This window comes from Tiliqua scincoides, chromosome 4 (assembly GCF_035046505.1).
Source record: "Tiliqua scincoides isolate rTilSci1 chromosome 4, rTilSci1.hap2, whole genome shotgun sequence".
Lineage (NCBI taxonomy): Eukaryota > Metazoa > Chordata > Lepidosauria > Squamata > Scincidae > Tiliqua > Tiliqua scincoides.
Window position 1 is genome coordinate 38,590,225 of NC_089824.1, and position 20,442 is coordinate 38,610,666.

The window sequence follows — 20,442 nt, forward strand, 5'->3', positions numbered from 1 at the left end:
TTCTGACATAACCCTAAAATCAGGAGGTTGCGCATACACATCTTGTACCCCATAATGGATTTTTCCTCCAGAAACTTGTCCAATCCCCTTTTAAAGGCATCCAGGCTAGACGCCATCACCACATCCTGTGGCAAGGAGTTCCACAGACCGACCACACGCTGAGTAAAGAAATATTTTCTTTTGTCTGTTCTAACTCTCCCAACACTCAATTTTAGTGGGTGTCCCCTGGTTCTGATAACTGAATGAATTGATAACTGAATGATTACAGTATATTACTCCCTAACTAGCATAGGCTTACTGTGATGGGTCTCTGAAATAAAAGTTCCTTTCTGGTAACTGGAATGTATTGGAAGTAATATTTTGAAATAAAAGCAACTGTTGCATCTTGAGGGGAAACAAGCCCAAGTTTAGCTCCTATAAATCTGCTAGATGAATTTGATTTGAGGACTAACTCATGCAGTCAAGCACCAAGCAGTAAAAGTGAAACCAAGTACATTTTCAGTTCTCAGCTGTCCAACGGGGAGGAGAATTGAGGGGTGGCCGGAAATGTGATATCATTGGTAGATGAGGATTGGCTCATACGGCTGTTCCTCTCTGGGAATTATGAGAAACTGTCCTTTACTGACAAGAGAGTTGTGTGTCAGGAGGGGCGTGAAGCAAATCTTTGCTCTCCAGGCTGCTCTCAGTGAGTAAACAAGCTGGGAAATAGTGCAGCTGTGCTTTTTAAATATGCACTGCAGGAGATTTCAGCAAGCTGATATATCGCGCATTAATGTTGAAAAGATAAACACATTTGGAGAGTGCAGGAAGGGCCTTGTGTTTTTATGTTGGCAGAATGCTTCCTAATGAATAAGAATGTGCTGTTAGCTTCACAGAGCCATATGGCGGCATGTCTAATTTTAGTTCAGTGCAGATGCATAATTCTCCTTGTTTTACCTCCTAAAACCTTTTGGTAGTGATATGTACCTTTTCTGTAATATGTTTGTTTTTAGCAGTAAATGCCTGTTTTTCTAATGTCTCCTTTACTCTGCAAACATATGTCGTAAAATGATTCTGTTTCGAAATAAAAAGTAAATGTGTCTAGGGATGATACAATCTTCTGCCCAAGCCTTAAAATTGTGATGGCTGTTAATTTTACATTTTTGTGGGGGGGAAGGACTGTTGGACAAATTCCCACCAGTTGAAACACAGCCTTAAGTGCACAAGGACCATCAAGAGCTTTGATAACCCTTCTATATGAACCATTGTAAGGCGTAGAAGCTATTAAATCTCCCTTTCACCCTCTCACAGACACCACTAATTCGCATTACCTTTGTTGTTTCCTCATTCATATGTCTCTCTGAATCCCCATGTCCACGTTTTCTCTATCCCACAAATTGCACACTCATCTTTCTGTGCATCATAGGTCTCTGAGCACCGTCCTCCTTCTTCTCCCCCCTTTTCCTTTTTCTATATTCTATAACCTGGTCTCTGTGTACTTCCTTCTCTTATTTTCCCATCAATAAAATTTTCTGCCTCTGCCACTGATCTATACTCCTCCTTGCTGTATTGGTGGAAGAGCACATCACCCTTTCACTCTCCCAGCAAAGGAGTCTAATACGTAGGTGGTCTGTGCGTGCACCTGTGATAAGATGGAGATAGTCATCCATCAGTTACTTTTGAATATAGAATATGGTGGACCAATTGAGCTTTCCGAGTCAAATGCATGTTGGCAACCTTCAGTCTCGAAAGACTATGGTATCGCCCGAGTCAAATAATGCCTTACAAATGAGATCCAAGCTAGGATTTTCTTAATCAAGAACAGCCACAGAGGGATGATCAGTATGCTTGCAGCAGCTTTGCAGGGAAAAGGAAAACTTCCCCCCTCCCTCATTGCCACCATTCACTTTTGTACCATGCTTCCTCCAGCTGCTGTTAACCCTGTGAGAATGAAAAATATGTGCTTGTGTTTCTTCCCCTACTACCACCAGCATGGGACAAACGGAGAGAAATACATTTGTTCAAGGAAATGGCATAGGATTGGAGGATTAGAGCATTGCTTGCTGGCACTGCTGCTCAAAGCAGATTATCAACCCTATGGCTGTATTTCATTAAAAAGAAAATTCTAGGATATGTTGTTGTCATTCTCTCATGTAAGGTATAGTTTAATCCTTAGATGTTCCTAGAAAGAGTTGGGAGTAGCCTGTAGAAACTGTAGAAAGTTTACATTATTCATTATTCATATGGATGAAATTCATCCATATGAATTGAGACACAGACAGGGAAGGTACTGTAATCAGTCTGTGACCTTACATTGTCATGTCTTCTTTAAAGTAATTCCCAGTTAGGGAGTTATTTTAATGATATGGCACCTTTCTGTCCAGAAAGGCCTTCTCAGTATTACTCTTTCAAGTAGTGTCACCTTAAGTTCTTGAGGGACAGTATCCTAAAATTTCTGTAGAATGCCGTTTGTATATATGAAAAATGGTGGAAAATGTATTCCACCACATTCTTTATTGTGAGCTATTACCGTTCTACAAGAAGTATGTTGAGAACCTGCTGCTTAGTGTTCCAGATGCTAGTGAGTGTGCCAAAATTGCTAACCTTATGTCAAGCCTAATGAAATGTGCTGGTTGTAGAACTTCCAGATTTATCTTGGTTACTCAGAAGCTTAGGAGGGAGTCTGTGAATGTACATTCTGTAAATTGTAAAGACATTTCATAACTACAATTTTTTTTGTAGTGCCAGTGGCTTAGTGTAGTGGCTAAGAGACTGAGCTGTGAACAAGGACTTCCCTGTTTTGATCTTTTCTCTGCTGCATTGTAGGGATAATAGTACTAACTCACTTTACAAGCAGTGTAAAGGCAGAGGATAATGCATGTGAAATGCTTTGTGTACTTGGCACATGCTACTAAAGCATTATTGGCAGACCGGTGTAGATATTACTGCTTTCAAGATGGCTACAGTGGTGGTGTACAATACAGGCTTGTGCCTTATTCCTCTGTCACAGAGGCTTAAATGAACTTGGGATGATTTGAACAGATATACTTGATTTTCTATACCATGCATAAAGGAAATACAAAATTACCATTACATTGATTATTTTAAATGGCTTTCTTCATGACCTCAGTTGTAAATTCAGATGTGCTAGGTCACCTTCTAGTAATGTGTGTTAACTGACAATGAACTAGATATTAAAATTTAATGAAGTGATCAGGGTATCTTCTGAGCAGAGCCACAATCTCATCATATGAAGAACAGGACCATTGTTTGCTCTTGTTTAGCCACCTCTATAGCTTACGAATGAAGCAGGGCATGAACATAGTAAATAAACCAGGGGAAAATCTCTGTAAACAAAGTCCAGAAGGGTAACCACGTTTATTTCAGCAGAAACGCAGCTCTATGAATCTGTAATGCCATAGTGCCTTCCTATATATGCATTGTATTGGCTTGTATTAGAGTAGGGACAGTAGCTCAGTGGTAGAGCATATATTTTGCACACAGAAGATTGCAGGCTCACTCCCTGGCATCACCTGGTAGGACTAGGAAAGACCCCTATCTGAAACCCTGGGCCTCCATTGCCAGCGGTAATGCTACTCTGCATGATAGTGATCTGACTTTTCCTAAGGTTAGGTCTATGAGGATGCTCCAGGGAGTTGAAGGAACAATCCTTTGGCAGTATCTTAAAAACCAACAGATTATACTATACCTTACATTTTTTGTGTTAGAGCTCTAACTTCCTTGTCAATTTGCATACAGGAGTAATAGGTCGACTGATGATGCCATCTCTATTGTTTTACATACAGTCCTGCTTCATTTGGAACAACGGGGTACATATGTATGGCTGTTATTTGTGGATTATAGTTCTGCTTTTAACACCATTCTACCTAGCAGGCTGTTTTTTAAAATGACTAGTTTGGGCATACAGCAAGACATTTATCTGTGGATAAAGGACTTTTTGACATATAGGCCACAGTCAGTTAGGATGGGCTCTTACCATTCTTCTATTCTGATATTAAATACAGGAGCTCCCCAAGGCTGTGTGCTGAGCCCCTTCCTCTATTCCCTGTATACACATGATTGTACTCCATCACATAACACCAATGAAATTATAAAATTTGCAAGCGATACTACAGTGGTGGGGCTTGTTAGCAGAAATGATGAGTCTGCTTATAGGAAGGAGATACAGGAGTTGTTTTTGTGGTGCAAAGAAAATAATCTCTCACTTAACATCAAAAAAACTAAAGAACTTATCCTTGACTTCCGGAAAAAGAGGGATGTACACACACCATCGTACATAAATGGTGAGGAGGTGGAGAGGGTTGCTAGTTTCAAATTCATAGGTATTTACATCACAGAGGACCTCTCGTGGACTGTTAACACCAGCATGTTGATAAAAAAGGCACAAAATCGGTTATTTTCTGATGAAGTTTGGGAGGTTAAATTTGTCACAGCAGCTGCTTGTGTCTTACTATCGTTGCACCATTGAGAGTGTCCTAACCTATGATATCTTGGTGTGGTACAGAAATTGCTCTGCAGGGGACAAAAAAGCTCTGCAGAGAATTAAGATTGCACAGCACATAATCAGCCTTCATCTACCAGCTTTGAAGGGCATCTATACATCTCGCTGTCTGCAGAAGTCACATAGTATTCTGAGAGACCCCTTCCATCCGGCTCATAAGTTCTTTGAACTGTTATCTTCGGGTAGATGATACAGAACTATTAGAGCACGCACCACACGATTCCTGAACAGTTTTTATCCAACAGCCATAATTATGTTGAATAAGGCGATATAGTTGTTACCATGCTCCTGGGCGTTATGGTCTGTTATACTGTTTTTATATTATGATGCATGTTGTATAGAATGTGTGGGTGAGTGTGTAGAGTGTGATTGTTGGAATTGTAGTATATATTTATGCTTGTATCTCAAAGGTGCATAAATTTCGTTGTGCTGTAGCACATTGACAATAAAGTTACTACTACCTACCTACCTCACAGGGTTGTTGGGACAAAATAAGGGGAGCAGCTGTGTACACCGTCCTGAGCTCTTTGGGGGAAGGGTGGTATAAAAATGTGAAAAATAAAAAAAATGCTCAGATTTCTCAGGATGTGAAGACAGTCTGTGTATAGTACATGCTCACAAATGGAGCAAGAATGCTCAGTTCTGTGGACAGAGAGAAGGCCCCCCTTCCTTTCCCAATTTGTCTGAAGAGAAGGGGAGGTGGTTACAGTTCTCTCTACTGCTAAGCTTTTGTAGGAGAGCACAGACTCCTTCCTTTCCCCCAAAAATCTAGTCCTGGTTTTTGCAACTCCCACATCCAGCAACACTGACAGGAATTTTTCATTTGCCAGAAAGTTTCCCCCCCCCCCCCCGCCATAGAGGAGGAGGTGGCCAGATTTGGTGGAGCCTGGCTACAAAAAATAGAGCCATAAAACATATTGATGCAGAACAATTTTACATTGTTATGCACTTGGGGCAATGAAACCTTTCCACAGATGATATCATTTTTTTAAAGAATAGTTGTAAAACAGGCACTACTATACTTTCTTTGTTCAAAATGCTCGGTTTACTTGGTTATTGGATACAATTCCTTTTTCCTTTCTACTGCTGATAAAATAACTTGCTATATTTCAAAACCAGATGACATTATTTCCTCATGAACTTGAACAAAACAACCAAAAGAGGTCCAAAAAGCACCCTCTGCATTCTTTGAACTTTTACTCCTGTGCTGTAAATATTCTCACTGACCCAGAATAAATTTAATCTTATTGCAAAGTTGTACATAAGCCATTTTTATTTGGCATCCATAAGCAATTTTAAATTTAAGAACATAAGAACAGCCCCACTGGATCAGGCCATAGGCCCATCTAGTCCAGCCTCCTGTATCTCACAGCGGTCCACCAAATGCCCCAGGGAGCACACCAGACAACAAGAGACCCCATCCCGGCGCCCTCCCTTGCATCTGGCATTCTGACATAACCCATTTCTAAAATCAGGAGGTTGCACATACACATCATGGCTTGTAACCCGTAATGGATTTTTCCTCCAGAAACTTGTCCAATCCCCTTTTAAAGGCGCCCAAGCTAGACGCCATCACCACATCCTGTGGCAAGGAGTTCCACAGACCAACCACACGCTGAGTAAAGAAATATTTTCTTTTGTCTGTTCTAACTCTCCCAACGCTCAATTTTAGTGGATGTCCCCTGGTTCTGGTGTTATGTGAGAGTGTAAAGAGCATCTCCCTATCCACTCTGTCCATCCCCTGCATAATTTTGTATGTCTCAATCATGTCCCCCCTCAGGCGTCTCTTTTCTAGGCTGAAGAGGCCCAAACGCCATAGCCTTTCCTCATAAGGAAGCTGCCTCAGCCCCGTAATCATCTTAGTCGCTCTCTTTTGCACCTTTTCCATTTCCACTATGTCTTTTTTGAGATGCGGTGACCAGAACTGGACACAATACTCCAGGTGTGGCCTTACCATAGATTTGTACAACGGCATTATAATACTAGCCGTTTTGTTCTCAATACCCTTCCTAATGATCCCAAGCATAGAATTGGCCTTCTTCACTGCCGCCGCACATTGGGTCGACACTTTCATCGACCTGTCCACCACCACCTCAAGATCTCTCTCCCGATCTGTCACAGACAGCTCAGAACCCATCAGCCTATATCTGAAGTTTTGATTTTTTGCCCCAATGTGCATGACTTTACACTTACTGACATTGAAACGCATCTGCCATTTTGCTGCCCATTCTGCCAGTCTGGAGAGATCCTTCTGGAGCTCCTCACAATCACTTCTGGTCTTCACCACTCGGAAAAGTTTGGTGTCGTCTGCAAACTTAGCCACTTCACTCTCAACCCTGTCTCCAGGTCATTTATGAAGAGGTTGAAAAGCACCGGTCCCAGGACAGATCCTTGGGGCACACCGCTTTTCACCTCTCTCCATTGTGAAAATTCAAAATGGGTGCCTGAAATTGGGATTAGTTTAATTACAAGTTTATCTAAAGCAGTGTAAACAGGGTTCAACTTGTACAGTGGAGCTTTCCAGCCCCACTTTTCCAGTGCTACATCTTGCACTGTTATAAAGTGAGCCCTCAATTTCAAGAGCTGATTCCTGTGTACCACACAAATCTGTTCTTGATGAGGCCTCACTTTATAACAGTGTAACACAAAGCTTTGGGGGTTGCAGCAGAAAGGGGAAAATTGGTAGAAATTGGGACACTACATTGTATAAGTGAAATTGGCTTTCTGCTTATGCAAGATAAATGGTATTCTACCCAGAGAATTTATTGCTGATGGAAAGTAATGCTGGAGCCTGGAGGTGGTCTTCTCACTTCACTTGTTACTAGTAACCACTATTAGAACAACAGTAGGTAATGACACTACTTAAACATCCAAGTAGTGATGGCAGTAGTTGTGATTGGCCTCTGGAAATGTGGCCTCTATATGCACATCAGTATTTACATCATAGTGCAATAGAGATAAGAAAACATTTTATTGGCAGTCCTGCCACTTTTTTTTTATGTACAGTATGGTGTTTCAAAATCAACAACCCAGTTTGTTTTGTGGCACAAAGCGAATGAAGGGGATTATGTTGTATATTTATTCTGCTCTCTTAAATGCAGTTATAATCATTTTGAACATGGTCTGGTTGATGGAAAATATTAAAGGTCATGGTCCTTGTGTGGTATAGTTCTAGTTTCGTAAAGGATGCTTTACATTTCCTAAGTAGCAGTGTGATTTACAAGTATAAGCTGAGCTATGTGTGCTAGATTTGATAATTATCAGCGTGGGACTGCTGGTTGTCCAGATGTAGGAAGTGTAAGTTGTTGATGCAAGTAAAACAGTCTCTTGATTTGTCAGTTATTTCTAATATATGTGGGATCACACATCTATATTAAGCAGCACTAGATTTCTTTTCATAGAACTTTTTTTTTAAAAGTCTGTATTTAGCCCTTATCAAATTAGCAATAAAGGTGGTCCTTAGGAATTTCAGCAGTACACAGTGCATTGGCATTTACAAGTATAGTGAAACTTTGTAATATTCCAACTTTCAAATGATTTCTAGTTAGTTCCTGACCCCTTTTCACACAATTTGTTTTTCACTGTGAAAGTCTTAAATAGTCTGGACCCAGGATCTATGTGACATTTCTTACAACATGGAAGCTGCTCTCCTTTTAGGTGGTCTTTTTATCTGTCTGTATCATTTATATCACAATCCTATGCATGTCTACTCGGAAGTAAGCATTATTGCGTTGAATGGAAAATATTACCATGTCCCCATGTATAAGGTTGCAGCTGTAGGCTCTAATCACGAATATTTAATTTTCTCTTAAAATGTAGGGGTCCAAGAAGCATGCTCCATACGTAGATATACAAAGATGCTTGAAAATTAAGATTCAGGGCCCAGTCCTATCCAATTTTCCAGTGGCGGTGCAGCTGTGCCAATGGGGCATGTGCTGGATCCTGTGGTGGGGAGGCAGTCACAGAGGCATCCTCAAGGTAAGGGAACATTTGTTCCCTTTCCTTAGGGCTGCATTGCAGTTGCACCAGTGCTGGAAAGCTGGATAGGATTGGGCCCTAAGAAATGTTAGTCAATTTTGTTTGGTTTTTTTAAAGTGAATCTTATAAGCAGACTGTTCCAGATGTGTATGAATGTCTTGTAACGTGGGCCCAAATCACACGTGAAGAAATCTGCATGGTACTGGGCATTGGATGCCAAATGATGTTAGGATAGCAGCAACTGTTACCCTGCAGATGCCTGATCTCATCTGATCTTGGAAGCTAAGCAGGTTCAGACCTGGTTAGTACTTGAATGGGAGACTGCCTTGGAATACTGGGTGCTGTAGGCTTACACCATAGTCTTTCGAGACTGAAGGTTGCCAACCATTTGACATTAGGATGCAAAACTCACATGAATTTCCTTATCCTGTGGTTTTCATGCATTGGAATGTTCAAATATCTCTTTGCCACTTGTTACCCTCATAATCCATAAGTTTGGATTCTTCCCCATAGGTTTTTCAACACATGGTTGCAAAACACACATGATTCTCTTTCTGTGAGTTTGGTTGGTGATAAGGCATCCTGGACTGTTTGCTGGCAGAGCCCTTCTTCACCACAGTTCCTCCTTCTCCTTGTTATCAATGTCTTTTTTTAAAAAAAATTATTTTATTTATTTATTACAGATACAGGTGAGGAAAATGGGTTAGACTTGGGGCTGGTATTACACAGGTTACACATGAGGGTATTGGCCATAGATTGCTTTTTTTGGAATAATGCATGTTGCAATCAAACAACTGAAAAAAACACAGTAATTATCAATACAAAAGCTATCATATTTGTCAGTATAAAAATTTAGATTTATCTAAAAACTCAATATTTTTAACTAAAATTATCCAGTCATAAAAAGGCTTCCAATATTTTCTTACTCTACCTAGATCTCTCTCTTTCATTCTTTTTGTTAAAACTTCCATTTCTGCTATTTCATAAATTTTGTCTAATAAATTTTCTCTAGTTGGAACGTCTGTAGATTTCCATTTTTTTGCAAACAATATTCTTGCTGCTGTAGCAATATGTACAATAAGGTATTTCTTATATTGGTCTTTAATTTCTGATGTCACATTTAGGAGGAATATTTCTGGTTTGAATGGTAATACACAATTCAATATCTCTTGCAACAATTTGTGTCATTTTCCAATATTTCTTAGATTCCTTTAATCTCTTTACATTTCCAACACTTATTTGATGACCCAGAATCCCTTTTTGCTAATTTCTCTGGAGTTAAATACCATCTATAAAACACTTTATATAAACTCTCTTTAAAAGACACCGCTTTAGTTATCTTAATATTTATATTCCAAATTTGTTTCCAGTTGTCCATCGGTATATTATATCCAAAATTTTTTGCCCAGCGCACCATTGCATCTTTAACTGTCTCATCCTCCATTCTTATCTCAAGGTCCTTGTTATCAATGTTAAGGGGCTGCTGTCTCTTCTCTCCCTTAGTGGCAAGTAGGAGAGACAGCAGCAAATGGGTCTTTTGCTTAATTTTTTTAAAATTCTATCCACACTTAGGATCTAGGGGTGGGAGGAGAAGGAGAGAGAAGCAAACCATACTTCTTCCTGCTGGAAAAAGGGTGAAGGTTCCATCTATTTACATTACCTTGTATATGCCTACTCAGAAGTCCCATTGTGTTCAATGGGGCGTCCTCTCCGGAGACTGTATATAGGATGGCAGCTCATTCAGAGAAAGTGAGGAGATTGCAACAGCACCCTTCCTCCATTTGCATCCCCATACACGCCCTGTCCCAATCAGCAAGGCAATCTTGTGTTCATCCACTGTATGCCCACTCAGTAGTCTCATTGTGTTTAATGGGGCATACACCTAGGAAAGCGCATATAGGATTACAATGCAAGTTGCAGTGCAGGCCATGCGGTGTGAATGAGAGTGAGGCAGGGGAGGATGACATCAAAATAGAATTGTCTGAATGTGGGTTTGAATGGGTGTGGGAGGGATGGGAGCATGCATGCTATGGTGGGCACAATCCTATGCCTGCTTATTTGGAAGCCCCAAGGAGTGTCTTGCTCCTTCATGGGCAGGTGAGCCCTGTGCAGGCTTGCACAGAAAACAAACAGCACATGTACGTATCCTGCTTATCACTGTCAAGAGCAGAAGCAAGAGAACATTTACTGCTCTCAGAAGGGCAAACGCTCAGGGAAATTCCCACCCCTTTTGGCAGGCAAGTTCTGCTCAGACTCAAGTTCTGTGCAGACACAAGAAGTCTGCCAAGGGATGATTGGCAGCACTGGAGGAGAGACTAGCACATCTCTTGCCTCAAAGAAAGTCCTGAGTTGCAGTGAATGAGTGGTGGTGACTCTTGGATGCATTTTCCTATGGAATCTCTATGTGTTTGGTTTGTGACTTGGTTGAATATGCACAAGCCTGCAGAAATTTTTTTTCTGGTCCTTGTTGTAGATCTGCAGAGAAAAAATCTTAACCAAAAATTTAAAATTTGAAACTACACCAGTTTCAAATCCAAATTCTTATTAAAAACAAACCCCTGCAGGGGTTCCTGTGGTCAATACTTTGGGGAAGGAATATGTGCACAAGAATGGGGAGCCTGGAAGGATGGACCACATGATCCCACAGCCTACTCCTTACCTCATACCGGGGTTAAAGTACTATTGTGTCTTTATGCGTCTGTCAGTGGTGACTATTTCAGCACTCTGCCTCTTTGCTGTAATTAAAAATCGGCAAGCACAATCTTCTTAAATAGCCCTGCTATGCTCTTCAGTTCATGATATGTTTTACTCTCTTTTTGTGTGTGTAGAAAAAGCAGCAGCGGCCAACGAGGATGAAGTACAGAAGGCGGATGTGTCATCGACGGGTCAGAGTGTCATTGACAAGGATGCACTTGGACCAATGATGCTTGAGGTGAAGTGCAGAAAGTTTTCTGTATTTGAATTGCACCATCTAGATAAGACTCAGTTGAGTACAAACAGAAATTTGAACTCCTATATGGATTGTCAGTCCTGAGCCTGCCTCTGTTTGGTGGAGGTCTTTACCACTGCCGTGCTTCTGAAACACAGAACATAATTGTCAGACTACATCTTAACGATAGTAGTAAGAACATAGTGAACGTAGTGCATTGGCTTGAGCATACACACCACCTTAAAAAATAAATCTCCATTGAAAACTACAGAAATGTGCTTTTCCTCTTAAATTAAGTGTGCAGTTGCAGTGGGATCGAAGTGTGCAGTAATCGACCAGCCTTCCTCCCTCAGTTTTGAACAGTTTTAAGAGGGCCACACACTCTTTCAAAGAACGAATAAAAGGGAGAACCTTGGAGTGAGACACAGCACAGGCATGCACTTGCTTGCGAGACTTGCATCTCTTACTTCTTGAAATGCTTGTGAGTTATTTGAATAACAGAGGAAGGTACATCTGTAGGCTGCAAGTTACAGTTTAAAAATTGTTTAAAAATGGGTCAATTTGAACCCCATTTCGTTTTTATGTTTAAAAAAATCTTTATTTGTAAATATAAATGGAGCATGAGTGCCAATGTGCCAAGAACAAACTGCATGTTACTTTTCGTATGTGGTTTGATCCTGAATGTATTTGTTTTCTTTGGTGTATACCATACATGGTGCTGTCTCCATCTTGATTCATTTCCAAATTGTATGTCCCTGTGCATGCTACTTACATTAGGAAAGAATTTTACATGGGCATCCATTTCTTACAGAAGACAACAGACATTCAGAATCAAAGCACACGTGAAAAGTAACATGGTTTGACGCTTGGTTACTGATTGAACTGGAACATAAGTGGCAGGCTCTAGAGGCCTGAGTGGTTTGTGAAATGTTTAACTTGGGATTCTCAGAACATACCCATTTTCATTTTAACCTGAATTGGTTACAATTGCTGGTAGGATAAGTGTGTGTGTTTATATGTTTGATTCAGTACATATTTTCATCAGTTGGTTTCTGTGAGGTAGCTAAATGGGTGCGGGGGGTACCAATTGCACCAGGCAACAAGTTTTAGGAGGGCAACAAGCTGAACTTGACAGTAGTGGCCAAATTGTGAAAACCTTGATATCTATACCATTATGTTATATATCATTGGAAAGGTAATTTAATGCAGAATGCAATGAAACAAACCTCACTCAAATATCTGTATTCTATCAAAAGTTATGGCCAATTAACCTGAAAATGAAAACACAAATACCTTATAGAACAAAAAATGGGTTTTCTTAACTCAAAACTGACCTAAGGGACGGATTGTTCTGAGAGCCATTGAGATGTCGTAATGATACAGCATGGCAACAATAAGGTGTTAATTTGAGTCAGTTCTCATTTCCATGTATCCTGATACAGTTACCCCTGCTAACTGGATAAAAAGGCACTTTTTCAAGTTGTGCTCCTCTTATATATAGCATGGGGAAAATAACCATCCCCAGCATAGTGTCTCTAACCAATAAGGGGCACACTCCTTATTTATTTACTTAAGTAAATTTGATTTTGTCATGGAGGGGGGCTACAAAATGTTCTTTGACCCCAGGTTGCAGATAGATGCCTTAGCAGAATGGGCAGCAAAATGGCAGATGCGTTTCAATGTCAGTAAGTGTAAAGTCATGCACATTGGGGCAAAAAACCAAAGCTTCACATATAGGCTGATGGGTTCTGAGCTGTCTGTGACAGATCAGGAGAGAGATCTTGGGGTGGTGGTGAACAGGTCTATGAAAGTGTCGACCTAATGTGCGGCGGCAGTGAAGAAGGCCAATTCTATGCTTGGGATCATTAGAAAAGGTATTGAGAACAAAACAGCTAATATAATGCCGTTGTACAAATCAATGGTAAGGCCACACCTGGAGTATTGAGTCCAGTTCTGGTCGCCACATCTCAAAAAGGATATAGTGGAAATGGAAAAGGTGCAAAAGAGATCGACTAAGATGATTACTGGGCTGGGTCACCAGCCTTATGAGGAAAGGCTATGGCGTTTGGGCCTCTTCAGCCTAGAAAAGAGGTGCCTGAGGGGGGACACGATTGAGACATACAAAATTATGCATGGGAAGGATAAAGTGGATAGAGAGGTGCCCTTTACACTCTCACATAACACCAGAACCAGGGGACATCCACTAAAATTGAGTGTTGGGAGAGTTAGGACAGACAAAAGAAAATATTTCTTTACTCAGTGTGTGGTTGGTCTGTGGAACTCCTTGCCGCAAGATGTGGTGATGGCATCTGGCCTGGATGCCTTTAAAAGGGGATTGGACAAGTTTCTGGAAGAAAAACACATTATGGGGTACAAGCCGTGATGTGTATGTGCAATCTCCTGATTTTAGAAATCGGCGATGTCAGAATGCCAGATGCAAAGGAGGGCACCAGGATGCAGGTCTCCTGTTATCTGGTGTGCTCCCTGGGGCATTTGGTGGGCCGCTGTGAGATACAGGAGGCTGGACTAGATGGGCCTATGGCCTGATCCAGTGGGGCTGTTCTTATGTTCTTAGCTGTTGCATTAACTGGGGGAAGGTGGCAGAGAAAGTTGGTGGCAAGTTGATGGGGGGGAGGGAAAGGGCGAATTTTTCCCCAATTTTCATTTTTTTAAAAGCCTGGGTGTGACATCACTTCTGGTTGTCACATCACTTTCAGGGCATCTTTTTGAGCTTGGCACCAGGCTACATGAGCATTAGCTATGCCACTGACTGGTGTATTATTATATTGGTTGATTGTGTTTTCAAGTTGTCCTTGTCCTCCTTGTCCTGTTCTGACTTGCCCTTGAGCAATCAGGTTCATCTTCTTGTTGTACGCTAAAATTTTGCACCTAACGGTATGTATGCTGGTTTAGTTCCTTTTGCGTGGTACAAAATTAAATATGAGGAAGTGCTGAGTTATCCTAAGTATTTGTGCTCGGTCATACTTGCATTAGAAGGAGACTAACTCATCAAGAAGGAGACAACAGTGTAATACTATGCATGTTTACTCAGAAGTTAGCCTGAATTCAATGAGCCTTGCTCTAATAGATATGTATAGGATTGCAGCCTAAAGACAGCACACTACTTTAAGGCTCCCATATATTGTATCATTGTTTCCTCTGTAGTAATTTAGTGTTTAAGAGGACTTTTGGGAGATAAAAGCATAGTTGGGAGTTTTCTTGCAGATTCTTAAAGAATTAACAAATTGATGTTCTTTTTTAACCTTTCAGGCCCTTGATGGTTTCTTCTTTGTAGTAAACCTGGAAGGTAATGTGGTATTTGTATCAGAGAATGTGACACAGTACTTAAGGTACAACCAAGAAGAGCTAATGAACACAAGTGTGTATAGCATCCTGCATGTCGGGGACCACAATGAATTTGTCAGAAACCTGCTGCCAAAATCTTTAGGTACCGTACTCCAAAAATATATCTATTTTCATGGCATGTTTTATCTCATTGTGCCACCCTTGCTTGAGTTTAAGATAATACCGTGTCATTATTATGAGAGTTTGTTTTACCTCTTTTTTCTGTTTTTGTCTCCTAAATCAATTTTCTCAAATGGCTTAATGCTGCTTCTGTCTTGGACTGTGTGCATAACTTCATATTATAGCATTTCTTCTATGTTTTTTCACCTTCAAATATGAATTTGTAATTTTAAGTGAGGATTATTATGTTGTGAAAGATATTTTATGGTAGATATAAGGCTCTAGGAAATTTAGCTTTGGGTTTTTTTTTGTCCTTTTTTAAATGATACAGATAGTAAAGTAAAGTAGAGTAGAATTGGTCTTTTCTGCTCCACATTTATTGCACCTATTTAAAACCAAAAACCCTGATTTATCTCGCCTCTTTTCACAGTGTAAACTCAGTATTCTCATTTGAGTATATTGGTGGTGGGAGTGTTTCTAGAGGGAACGGTGAGAAATTCCATACAGGGAAGAATCTTGAAACAAGTGAAGATTCTCACTGATATACATAGAATTTCTTAAAGTCTCTAGGAAAAAGGGAACTTGGGAAGAGCTGAGTATTTGTTCTAATGTTTCTTCCCAGAAACTGGGAGTTAGGGTCCTGTTCTATTTGTATATTAGTGAATCTGTAGGGGCTTGCCTGCTGAACCAGTGATCGTTGCTGGGGCATGTGTGTCTAGAGGTAAGGAAGCTTCAAAAAGTAGAGTAAGTTTAGAAGTGGGTCAGAATTCAAAATGTTTGAGAAACACTTAGTTGTGGAAGCAACTGTGGATGCAGCTGCTCTCTAAGTGGAGGTCAGCATTTTATGCTGCTCAGAAGTATCCATACTCTTACATCTACCTACATGTTATACGCCGCCCTTTTGCTTAATGTTGATGTGTTGGCCCTTGAATGTTACTTTCTTATCTGTTTATATATTTCTAATACTGCACTGTTCTAAGCTAAAGTGAATGGGTTCCGCTTTCTCTTGTATTGCTGACTCCCTTCTGGGTCATTAATGCATCATGTGTTCAAATAGAGGTACCAACCACTGGAGATAGAACTTTCATTTTTCTTATTTGCAGATATTTTGTATTTTGCACTGCCTTCTTCGCTTGATCTCTCTTACAAGCTGCTGGTAATTTAGAAAACAACAACATGGGTTTGAGAGCAATTTTGATCTACTTAGGTTTTTGAAGTATGGCATGAGGGTTGGTTTTGTGACACACACACACACACACACACAGGTCAGGAAGTGGGTGCTGTGTGACAAACATTTTTTGAAGCAACTGTAAGTTAGCAACTCTCTTCACTTGAGATAGAGTTGACTATAATTAGTATTGTGTTTATTATTTTTGGACCCTTTTTCCCTCCTCCCCATATATCCATACCTATACCACTTTTCATATTTTTAAATAGCCATTTGAAAACATCTTGGCCAAAACCTAATCATTGTGTCTGATCTTTGTTTTACTCAGTGAATGGGGGACCTTGGTCTGGTGAAACTCCTAGGCGCAACAGCCATACTTTTAACTGTCGGATGTTGGTAAAACCTTTAACTGATTCTGAAGAAGAAGGCCACGATAACCAGGAAGCACATCAGAAATATGAAACTATGCAGTGCTTTGCTGTTTCTCAACCAAAGTCCATCAAGGAAGATGGGGAAGGTAACTAGAGCATATTTTATGCAATTATGCCATGTTAAAATTTTTAAAAAATTCTTCAGCATTTTTTAATTCTGAAATGACAATTTCCCAAATTGAGTTAGAATATTTGAATTGTAATCTAAATAGGAATGAAACTTAGCTCAATGGGAGTACACCTGCTTTGCACACAGAAAGATTTCAAGTTTTCAATCCTTGGCATTTCTCGATAGGGCTAAGAAAGATGCCCCTGTTTGAAATGTGAAGAGCCACTGCCAGTTAGCTCTGACAGTACTGAGCTATATGGATCAGTGGTTTGAGTCTGTACTAGACAGCTTCACCTGTTAACTGAAATGTGCTTGCTTTTCATCTGAGGTGTAATTAGAAAAATTTCATCTAAATTAATGGTTCTGCTGCTGAATCTCCTTGTCAACTGGCACTCACTCTTTCAGTAAGTATCAGATTATTAGAGTATTGGATATCTCCCAGCCCTCTGCAAAGTGACACCTTAGTAAGTAAAGTCTCGGAGCTTCCTAAAACTGCATTAACTTTTTACAGGCATCCAGTAATAGTAGTAATATACCGCCTTTCTGGTCATCGGATTACTCCTCTGAATTTATTCAAGGCGGTTCACATAGGCAGGCTATCTCTAAACCCCCGAGGGGATTTTTACATAAGAACATAAGAACAGCCCCACTGGATCAGGCCATAGGCCCATCTAGTCCAGCCTCCTGTATCTCACAGCCCACCAAATGCCCCAGGGAGCACACCAGACAACAAGAGACCCCATCCCGGCGCCCTCCTTTGCATCTGGCATTCTGACATAACCCATTTCTAAAATCAGGAGGTTGCACATACACATCATGGCTTGTAACCCGTAATGGATTTTTCCTCCAGAAACTTGTCCAATCCCCTTTTAAAGGCGCCCAGGCTAGACGCCATCACCACATCCTGTGGCAAGGAGTTCCACAGACCAACCACACGCTGAGTAAAGAAATATTTTCTTTTGTCTGTTCTAACTCTTCCAATGCTCAATTTTAGTGGATGTCCCCTGGTTCTGGTGTTATGTGAGAGTGTAAAGAGCATCTCCCTATCCACTCTGTCCATCCCCTGCATAATTCTGTATTTCTCAATCATGTCCCCCCTCAGGCGTCTCTTTTCTAGGCTGAAGAGGCCCAAACGCCATAGCCTTTCCTCATAAGGAAGCTGCCTCAGCCCCGTAATCATCTTAGTCGCTCTCTTTTGCACCTTTTCCATTTCCACTATGTCTTTTTTGAGATGCAGTGACCAGAACTGGACACAATACTCCAGGTGTGGCCTTACCATAGATTTGTACAACGGCATTATAATACTAGCCGTTTTGTTCTCAATACCTTTTCTAATGATCCCAAACACAGAATTGGCCTTCTTTACTGCCGCCGCACATTGAGTTGACACTTTCATCGACCTGTCCACCACCACCTCAAGATCTCTCTCCCGATCTGTCACAGACAGCTCAGAACCCATCAGCCTATATCTGAAGTTTTGATTTTTTGCCCCAATGTGCATGACTTTACACTTACTGACATTGAAGCGCATCTGCCATTTTGCTGCCCATTCTGCCAGTCTGGAGAGATCCTTCTGGAGCTCCTCACAATCACTTCTGGTCTTCACCACTCGGAAAAGTTTGGTGTCATCCGCAAACTTTGCAACCTCACTCCTCACCCCTGTCTCCAGGTCATTTATGAAGAGGTTGAAAAGCACCGGTCCCAGGACAGATCCTTGGGGCACACCGCTTTTCACCTCTCTCCATTGTGAAAATTGCCCATTGACACCCACTCTCTGCTTCCTGGCCTCCAACCAGTTCTCAATCCATGAGAGGACCTGTCCTCTAATTCCCTGACTGTGGAGTTTTTTCAGTAGCCTTTGGTGAGGGACCGTGTCAAACGCCTTCTGAAAGTCCAGATATATATTGTGCATGGGTTCTCCCGCATCCACATGCCTATTGACCTTTTCAAAGAATTCTGTAAAGTTCGTGAGGCAAGACTTACCCTTACAGAAGCCATGCTGATTCTCCCTCAGCAAGGCCTGTTCGTCTATGTGTTTTGAGATCCTATCTTTGATGAGGCGTACCACCATCTTACCCGGTATAGATGTTAGGCTGACCAGCCTATAGTTTCCCGGGTACCCCCTCTTTCCCTTTTTAAAGATAGGTGTGACATTTGCTATCCTCCAATCTTCTGGCACTGTGGCCGTTTTGAGGGACAAGTTGCATATCTTAGTCAAGAGATCTGCAACTTCATTCTTCAATTCCTTAATAACTCTTGGGTGGATGCCATCAGGGCCCGGTGACTTATTCATCTTTAATTTATCAATGAGGTCTGAAACATCTTCTCTTTTAACCTCTATCTGACTTAACTCCTCGGTCAGGAGGGGCCGTTCATGCAGCGGTATCTGCCCGAGGTCTTCTGCTGTGAAGACAGATGCAAAGAACTCATTTAATTTCTCTGCCATCTCTAAGTCTCCTTTTATCTCCCCTTTCCCTCCCTCACCATCCAGAGGGCCAACCACTTCTCTGGCGGGTTTCCTGCTTCTAACATATTTGAAGAAGCTTTTATTATTCCCCTTAATGTTGCTGGCCATGCGTTGCTCATATTCTCGCTTGGCCTCCCATATCACCTTCTTACATTTCTTTTGCCACAATTTATGTTCCTTTTTACTCTCCTCATTAGGGCAAGACTTCCATTTACGGAAGGAAGCTTCCTTGCCCTTCATAACCTCTCTAACTTGGCTGGTTAGCCATGCGGGCACCCTCCTGGATTTAGTGGAACCCTTCTTTCTTTGCAGTATACACCTCTGCTGGGCCTCTATTACTGTTGTTTTAAGCAGCCTCCATGCACTCTGGAGAGATTGGACTCTTTTTACCCTCCCTTTCAACCTCCTTCTAACCAGCCTCCTCATTTGAGGGAAGTCTGCCCGTCGGAAGTCAAGGGTTTTCGTTAGAGATTTGCCTGGTATTCTTCCCCCAACGTGCACGTCAAAACGGATCACAGCATGATCACTGTTCCCCAATGGCTCAGTAACATTTACATCTCTAACCAGGTCCTGTGTATCGCACAATATTAAATCCTGAGTCACCTGCCCTCTGGTGGGCTCCGTGACTAGCTACTCTAAGGCACAGTCATTTAGCACGTCAAGAAATCCGGTCTCCTTATCGTGACCAGAACACAAATTGACCCAGTCTATATGAGGATAGTTGAAGTCCCCCATGATTACAACCCTGTCCCTCCTTGTCACCTCCCTGATCTGTTTCCTCATTTCAAGGTCCCCATCCGATTTCTGGTCTGGAGGACGATAGCACGCCCCTAGTATTACATCGCTGCGCAAGCCTGGTAATTTAACCCACAGAGATTCTAAGGTGGAGTCGGACCCACCTTCAATCTCTACTTTGCTGGATTCTAGCCCTTCCTTAACGCAAATGGCCACCCGACCTCCAACACGCCCCTCCCTGTCCCTCCTGTAGAGTTTATAGCCCGGGATTGCAGTATCCCACTGATTCTCCGCATTCCACCAGGTTTCCGTTATGCCCATTAATTCAATGTTTTCCCTTGTCACCAGACATTCCAGTTCTCCCACCTTTGCTTGGAGACTTCGGGCATTCGCATAAAAGTATTTGTACACGGAATGCCCCAGGATGGGCTGCTTATTCGCTCCTTTGTCCCCACATCCTCTCATTGTGCCAAACCGTCTATCACATCCCATCACGCTACCTTTCCCAATTTCTTCTCCTGCTCTGCCTTTGTCTTGTTGTTCTCTAACCTTCCCATCCTCATCCCATAGGGATGAGGAGTCCCGAACCGGATGCCCCTCGGCTCCTGTCGGCCTTCCCCCAGGGATCAGTTTAAAAGCTGCTCTGCCGCCTTTTTAAT

General features: G+C 41.5%; 1 protein-coding gene across 6 annotated transcripts in view; it reads left to right on the plus strand.

Moving 5' to 3' along the window:
- NCOA2 (nuclear receptor coactivator 2) overlaps positions 1-20,442 on the plus strand; it is a 197,899-nt gene that overhangs the window by 122,400 nt on the left and 55,057 nt on the right. For all 6 annotated transcript variants that reach the window (XM_066626615.1, XM_066626620.1, XM_066626617.1 and 3 more), the window contains 3 exons: positions 11,308-11,411; positions 14,679-14,856; positions 16,370-16,558. In XM_066626615.1, the coding sequence (XP_066482712.1) occupies positions 11,308-11,411; positions 14,679-14,856; positions 16,370-16,558 (471 nt within the window). The remainder of the gene's footprint in view (positions 1-11,307; positions 11,412-14,678; positions 14,857-16,369; positions 16,559-20,442) is intronic.